Genomic DNA, 8,304 nt, shown 5'->3' with positions numbered 1-8,304 from the left:
AGAGTGAAGCTGTGTCTGGCATTCTAAGATTGCTAAACTTCCTCATAATATATACCTTATTACCTATAAATGTCTCTTCATATAAGTCAGAGATAGCTTTGATGATGCGTGATGTAATTGTCTCATTAAGAATGTTTTTGTAACTTTCTTAGTAAGGGATAAGTGAATAAGAATTTGTTTGGGATGGCTTTTTACTGTTTTTCGAAGTAGTTTTTTAGCATAAAAATTAAGTTTTTTATACTAAAAACTGCTTCAAAAAGTAATGAAAAAGCTGTCCCAAACGAAGCCTAAGTCTCATAACTTGCTTATTGAGCAATTCACACTATTCGTGATAGTTTGATAATGACTTCACTCTCTTCAAAAGATGATGGAGCTATCTTTGGTACAAATAATTTTTTATCCACATCATTAAGAACTAGAAGTTCTAGCTATCAAATTTATAAATTTTGATTTTTCCCATTATCATGCTTGGATATAAAAATGGTATGAACCGAAGCAAGGATACTTATTATTAGGATAACAATAATAAGTAAATGCTCTTTTTATGAAAAAAAAAAACAAATGTAATAAATATAAAGTGAAATCCCTTAAGTAAAAGAAGTTAAACTCTTAAACATCGTGTCATCTTTTAATGTAATAGTTGAAATTTCATTAAAGAAACTCCGCAGTTAAGTGTGCTCATCTCAAAGAAATCCTGAGATGGGTGACCTCCTGGAAAGTTACACCAACAGGATAAAGCGGTGATGCCCTTAGGCCAAAGCGGTCAATATCTCGATAGTTATGAATTTGGATTGTTACATACAAAAACACAGACATACACAAAATATATGTTGTCTTATTGAATGTCAATAGCTACATAAAAATCAGATAATTCACTAAAAATCAATGGGTGGTACATATAGTAATTACATGCTACATAAAATTAATATAAATTCAAGATACAACTTTGCCAATATCAATGGCTAAGAGGGAACTTAAACAATAATTATGAGAATGAATGTAGAGAGACATTGTTCTTATAGTTCCTATTCTTATGTCTACTATAGGAGTTTATAAGAGATTAAGGCTTCGTTTGGGACAGCTTTTTTATTGCTTCTTATAACAGCTTCTTCGTACAAAAATTAAAAATTTTGTACTAAATTTTTGCTTTAAGAAGCCATAAGAAAACCATCCCAAATGAAACCTTTATCCCTACTATGATCAATAGCATATGCCATCCTTATATATGCAATTAGTCTCGTGGCCATTTATCTCTAATTGAGATGCCTTATTTTCAACTAATAAAATATTTGATATATATTTTTATTCTTTAAAAAATATATATTATTATTATTATTATTATTAACTCGCATCATGATAAGTAGGTCAGAAGTCAGAAACATCTTCTAATATGACTTTTTATTCGGCAAGATAACATAAACAAACTAAATAAAAATAAAAATAAAAACCCCATAGAAAGCAACCTTAGATTTGGTTGGGGAATCAATGCTCTTGTTAAGTAGGAAATTAAGATAATAATAAAAAGAGCTTAAAGTCAACTATCTCCTATTCTACACTCTTGTTGATGCTGAAAAGCTGGAAATTGTATTAAAAAACAGATGAAAATCAATTGTTTTGCCAAAACAACTCTCTTAAGATTGATTTACCTATCATTAGTGCTTGTAAGAAAAGCAAAGTATATTTAATGTAACATCTGAAAATCTTAAGTAATACACTCTGCCTTTGTTAAGCAGCTTATTGTTCAAGGCTAAACTATTAAACATAAGGCCTCTTTGTTAATCAGAAATATTGGAAGTAGTATGTCACTATCATGATCCATAGCATCAGATATATAGAGTAATCATTTGATACCAATGGAACAAATTGCCAGCAACCACACAATAATTATAAAAAATATCAAGAATTAATCTAATTTGTATGCTTAAAAAAGACTAAGGCTTAATTTGGGTCGGCTTTCTTACTGCTTTTTAAAGTAGTTTTTTAGTACAAAACTTAAATTTTTCTACTAGAAAGCTGCTTTAAGAAGCAGTAAGAAAGCCGTCCCAAACAAAACCTTAGGCTTCATTTGAGACAGCTTTCTTATTGCTTTCTAAAGCTGTTTTTTAGCACAAAAATTTCTTAAATTAAAAAAAAATGTATTAACAAGATACTTTAGAAAGTAGTAAGAAAGTTGTCCCAAATGAAACCTAAGTTAATGTCTGAATCTCCTACTAATTTTGCAGTAGAAAGCCGTTTTAAGAAGCAGTAAAAAAATCGTTCCAAATGAAGCCTAAGAGTCTGCTTGGGACTGTTTCTCGTGCTTTGTTTTTTAGATAACACCTACAATTTTGTTTATCTACTACTTTCTTATTGCTTTCTCACTGGTTCTCAAAATTTTCTGTAGAGAAAAGTTATTTTTAACCACTAGAGTAACTAAGTTGCTTTCCTCACAACCAACTTTATAAAACGTTCCAACTGCCCCAAGTAGACCCTAAGACTTGAGGCCCTGAGCGATTATATGATTCACCTTGTAAGGATGATATTTCCTTTGCTCAGCCTCTTAAGAGTTAAAATAACCACCTTCTAATTTAAATGCTTAATTTAAAGCAAAAGATAATACTATAATTAGTAAAGTCATGCAAGGCCTTCAAATCAGGAACTTCAAGAATTAGCATAAAATTTTATCCAAGTTGCTAATGAGACGAGCCATTTCAAACAGATAAGTCCTTTTCAAAAAATAAGATTCCAAAAAGCTTCAATCAAAAGAAAAGCCAGTTGCCATAACCACTAAGGAAGTTTGTTTTTCCATTAAATACTAAAAGTCTACGACTTTGTGAATGAGTTGGACGGCAATAAATATATAAGATTTTTAGTGTGTGCTAAAGGTATGTTCTTAGAGTTTAAGAGTATTATTAATTCCGTAAACATGGTTTAGTTCATCACAAAAAAACATAAAGAAGCACAGTGAAGAACCTAACAGCTATATCTTAGATTTGACAACCAAAAGATGTAGTACCTAACAAATGTCCCATTCGGTCACTAAGTCCTGAATGAGAAAAGTGGAGGGTTGCGTTAGGTAGTCGACAGCCAGCATAAAACTTGTCGAATAATCATTACATGAATAAATAACAACAACATCAAGCCTTTGTCCCACTACATGGGGTCGACTACATGAATCCTTTTTCACCATTGTGTCCTGTTAAAAGTCAAATTCTCATTTAAATCTAATAAAAAAAGATCATTTCCAATATTTTCTAACCAAGTCTTTTTAGGTCTACCTCTACCTTTCTTAACATAAGACAAATCTAAAACCTTAACTTTCCTAACCGGGTCATCGGAAGGCCTCTGTTTAATGTGACCAAACCATCTAAGATGACTCTCTCTAATCTTATCTTCCATTGGAGCTATAATCATGATATGAATGTTTTAAAAAAATTGTGGTTGTAGATTTCTTGTTTCTAAGTGAAGTACTTTGTTTCTAGGAGAAATATCTTAGAATAGAGAAGAGTAAGAGCTGAACATGAGATGTAGGAGTAGAATTTTAATGAACTAATTCAGGCCTCGTTTGATTCCCCGGCTCTATTTTCTCGTTTTTAACGGAGCTTTTAGAATGGAAAATGGAGAAAAAATTTCTTCTCAAATCGGAGGAAATACGGAGGTTCACCGAAAGTTATTTTGAAGAAGCGGTGTTACCAAACAGCAAAACAATTCTTTTTTTTTGCCAATTCAAATTGCATACGGAGAAATTACGGAGAAACAACCAAGGCCTCAAAAAGGTACTATATAAGCTGCTCACATGGAAACAAGAGCACGAGTACATTTAGAGAGTATGATTTTACTCTTCTGAACTCATTCGATAAGGAGCAAAAGGGTGCTAAAATATGAATGGCAATCAAGAACCAGGAATCCCGATGTCTCCTATGTTTTTGTGAGCACAAATCTTCAAAAATTGCAGATGCCATTTAAGGATCCTATTGTTCCTATACAGGAAGTTACTGCTCTACATTATTAGGTACAGTACTTATACAAGCTTTCAGGACTTCTCAAATTTCTGTTGGCTTTTAGACCCTTCAGAAAAGACCAAGGAGATTGTAATTAAGCTGAAACAAAGCATTAGCCAAGAAGCTAATCTTCTGTAATATGGCATTCTAATCTGAAGTATTATTATTGAAAGCTCAGACAAAAAAAAAAAAGCTTAAAAGTAGCTTTCTTTCATATTTACGCATTAAAATGACATCTTTAGAAGCCCACTAACTTTGCAGGTCAGTTGAGCAGATAAGGCTTGATTCCAAGAGGGTAAAGTCTGATGAGCATAACAGCATTTCTTTTCTGGGCTCTGAAGGGGAAAACTCCCTTCCCCCAAGTCCTCAAATAAAGTTCTGAAAAAGAAAGTAAGAGAATAGTAATGTAGAAGGAAAGGTGGAGATAAAGAAGAAGACAAAATGGCATGCATCTGAGTACATAATCCACCAAAGAGGATGATATGATGGTAGTGATGAAAGAACATCATTGACAGAGAATTATGGAGCCGGGGATCAGATTTCAACCTTTTTTGACAATATAAGATGGAATCCAAAGGTGGTAAAGCTTCAATTATCAGATGAGGAAAGGTGTGGTGGAAAAGATATTTAGTAAATTCCATATTATGCAAGCAATAATTCACGCCAATCATGAAAATAGTTACATAGTCAGAAAACCTTTTTATCACAGATGCAGATAAATGAAGAATAAACAATTTGATGTATTTCTATGCTGAGAGCATAAAAATTTTGCAGAGAATATAACAATTGAACAAACTATCAATAATGTAACAAAAAAGAAACATAGGCTATAATCCATATATTTGTTTATGTGAGTAACAATTCATAATGAAAAGATATGAAGCTTGTTCCCCTGATCAAGCAATTTGCTACAAAGAGAATCAATAAGATATACAATAAGATCAATGGAAGAGAAAAGCATCATTTAATTGAAGAGATAAACTAGAGCTGCTCAGGAATACAACACTACAAGAATTATCACCTCTTATTTTGCACTAGAACTACTCTCTTTGTCAAGAAAGGCCGGCAGAAAGTTCAATTTTGAGCCTACCAATCACTTTGTGATCTTACCAAAGAATTTGAAGGCCTTAACCATTCTTCTACAAGATTCAGAATGCTACCCAGATCTAACTCTCTTAAGACCAGCCTTGCCATCAGATCTCAAAGTTCCTGCAGAGTCGCCATTAGAGGAGTCCTCCATGGACTTTGAAAATGAGGTGGAAAGGTCGGCATAGAGATCGACAACTCGTCGGATATTGTTGTTGAGTTCTCTGATAAGCCTCACATTTCGGCTGAGGTTATCGGGTATCTTTGACTCATGGTTCTGGTTAATTTCATTTATTAGAAGGCGATTCTGATCCAATATGCTCTGAACTTGCCCAAAACTGTTGTTGAAGTGCTGAAGAACTTTGTTGCCCACAAAACTCCCATTGCCAAGGCCTGAAAAAGCATCACCCTCCATCACTTGCTGCTCTTGACCCCTTATCTCCTCACTCAAGCCTGCAAACAGGTCATATAAAATAAGGGGAGAATGCAAACATAAGAGGCTACCTAAGAAAGAAAATTCAATATATTGATTTGGTTCCTTGACATGAAACATATTTTAAAAATAGATAATTTAGTTTTTCACTCATTTTGTATTATAAAATCAAATCATCAAATTTGACCGATTTGGAGAGTGTTTATAAAGTTCAAAACTAATATTGATCTCTTATCACGAATTATAGAATTTGGTCACTTCATCGTTTCCAAAACATGGTTTCTAATTTTCTAACAACCAAATGAACCATTGGGTAAAAATTTGCAGAAATTTCTAGCGTGAGGAAAAGAGGGGGAACGGAGAGAGAGACAGAGAGACGGTACGGAGGTAGGAAGGGAGGATTGGGAAGTACCAAACAGAGAAAGGAATAAGAGAAATCGCAACTTTCATGTCTTTATATAACAAGGAGATAGGATGACGATTGATGACAAGCAGGATTCTTACATCCAAGACACAAAAGTTGATCGAATTGGGGAGAGAGAGAAAGAGGGGGGTTGAAGAGGTACGAAGCATTGAGAGGCGTGAGAGAAATCATGCTTTCCATCTCTTTATCTAACAAGAGGAATAGAACGAAGATTAATGACAAGGAGGTTCCTTCAAAGGCACAAAAGTATATCAAAATAGACATAGGGGAACGATATCCACAGACGTCCAGGTTAAAACCTCATCAAGAATCCGAGACTCAACGAAGAACAATACAAATGCGGCTAAGAATCTATCTACTGCAAAAATATCAGAAGAATACAATACTGCAGAAAAGCTTAAAAAAAAAACTTTTGATTCTGGTTGAGAGCAAGGGAGAAGAAAATGCTGAGCTGTAAAAGAAATCTTCGGGAATGAGGAAGACGAAGAAAGGACAGTAGAGCAGACATGAGTAAAGACAAGACAAATTGAAGAAATATGCAGAACCTAATAGAAAAAAAAAACAAAAATATCGGATTTTAATGAGAAATTCACGGTATTCTACCGAAACAAAGAAGACCCGTTTCTGAAAACATCGAAGGCAAAGATCCCAGGTTGAGGCACTGGTTTCTCCACCACATAGCAAACCCCAAAAGAAAGGAAAAGAAAAATTAAATAAATAAAAGTTAAAATCCTAGATGTCAATTGCTTCTTCACGCTACAAACAAAACTTTGAAAGTCGCAAAAGTTTTTCTAGTTTCTCGCAGCTTACGTCGGAAATCAAGAAAATTTATCCAGAAACCGAATGCAGAGAGGAGAAAGAAGGAAAGTAGAGCGAGATAGAGAGAGAGGGAGAGAGAGATGAATTGTGGGCAAGATCCCTCGCTGCCCCGACGGAAATCAACGATTGCTCCTTAAAACTTGAAATAAAGGCGATTTGACAGCCACGCTTTGAAAGTCTCCATTCCTACAGAATGTATGATTTTTAAATAATTTAACGAAATTTCTACGAGTGTAAAACTGTAACCGGTGAATTGGTGATTAACGCAGTGCTTTGAAGATTGGAAATTGCCAGCTTTTCTTTATTAGGAAGCAAGCGAGAGATTTGAATGCAGGAGATCTAGGAGACAGAAAAAACTATCATTTTGAATAAAGTTACATGATTAAAAAGGATCAAATCTCAAAGTAAAAATAAAAAATAACGGAAAAAAAAAAAAACTGGATTACGTGGCCTTCGAGTTTAGCTAAAAATCTCCGAGATTTTCTCAGTGTTGACGGAATCTATGGCATCGAAGATCTTCGATCTAATCTGAGAATTTGATCCTTCGAAAGGATTCAGTTCATCTCCTACAGTTAGGGATCGATGCGTGATTCTCAAAGAAGATTTGATCTCATAATGTGTGGGCGGGCCCGATTTGATCTTCGGTCTGATATCCATGGGCCTAATTAATGCTACGCGAGCCGGCAAGTGGGCCTGGAATCTGTAGTAATGCCAATTTGCCTATTTTGATGGCATCATTTGTCTTGTCATAACTACTTGAGATTTGCTTAATAAATCCTTGTCCCTTATTTGATATGAAATTAATGAAATAGCATCTAATTAATTTCAATTTTCTAACAGTATAAAAGTTTATGAGAAATGGCTAACCAAATTAGATCACCAAATAAATATTCTTTTTGAGGGTTTAATATTCAATAAAAATTTAACATTTTGTCATTTATGATTGTTTGTGCAAAAAGTAAATTATGGCGATAAACCTTGAAATATCTCAACTAGTTCAATGCGAGTGCCTATTTTTCGTTCGCATTAGTTTTTTTTTTAAATAACTTTGTGTTATAGTTCGTATTTTATAACCACAATATTAACATTAACATATTGTTTAGAGGTTTATATGATTTGAAATGAAATTTGTGTAAAATATTTCAAATACAGTGATTTTGAAAATATAGGTGTTTCTTTTGAAGTAAACAAATGCAACGCAAAATTTTGAAGTATTTAAACCCTCCAGTTCATTATATGGTGTATTTAAAAATCATCAGAATTAACTTATTTTCAACTACACAACAAATTCTATATCATTACTGTCATAGTTTCCGACTATCGTGGACCACCACTTGCGGACGCTACTAGCCGTCATCAGTTGCTGCCCAACATCACTGGCAATTGCTATCATTGTTGTCGGCTGGCCACTACACGTCGCCACCAACTACAACCGCTATATTGTAGTCATTGCTAGTCGTCGACCATCAACATCATTATGCTTTACAGTGCATTCATTTTATTTCAATTAAAAAAAATTAATCACATACATTTATTTTACACTCACCAAATTTAAAATACAT

At 33.7% G+C, this 8,304-nt stretch overlaps 1 protein-coding gene across 7 annotated transcripts; it reads right to left on the bottom strand.

Annotated features, from left to right (window-relative positions):
* Positions 1–4,760: 4,760 nt before the first annotated feature.
* Positions 4,761–7,339, bottom strand: LOC110093162 (protein ELF4-LIKE 4). Of its 7 annotated transcripts, none has more exons than XM_020818189.2 (2): positions 7,189–7,339; positions 4,761–5,519 (listed from the first exon to the last, which is right to left on the bottom strand). In XM_020818189.2, the coding sequence occupies exon 2, from the start codon at positions 5,479–5,481 to the stop codon at positions 5,137–5,139; it is 345 nt and encodes a 114-aa protein (XP_020673848.1). In that variant the 5' UTR covers positions 5,482–5,519; positions 7,189–7,339; the 3' UTR covers positions 4,761–5,136. The 7 variants fall into 7 exon arrangements, with proteins under 7 accessions (XP_020673848.1, XP_020673987.1, XP_020673780.1 ...); XM_020818328.2 differs by lacking the exon at positions 7,189–7,339 and adding an exon at positions 6,989–7,128; XM_020818121.2 differs by lacking the exon at positions 7,189–7,339 and adding an exon at positions 6,734–6,886.
* Between the last annotated feature and the right edge of the window lie 965 nt (positions 7,340–8,304).

Source organism: Dendrobium catenatum, unplaced genomic scaffold (assembly GCF_001605985.2).
Source record: "Dendrobium catenatum unplaced genomic scaffold, ASM160598v2 fragScaff_scaffold_1684, whole genome shotgun sequence".
Taxonomy (NCBI): domain Eukaryota; kingdom Viridiplantae; phylum Streptophyta; class Magnoliopsida; order Asparagales; family Orchidaceae; genus Dendrobium; species Dendrobium catenatum.
The sequence above is the reverse complement of the archived record's forward strand: the minus strand, read 5'-3'. Positions and strand labels throughout refer to the sequence as shown.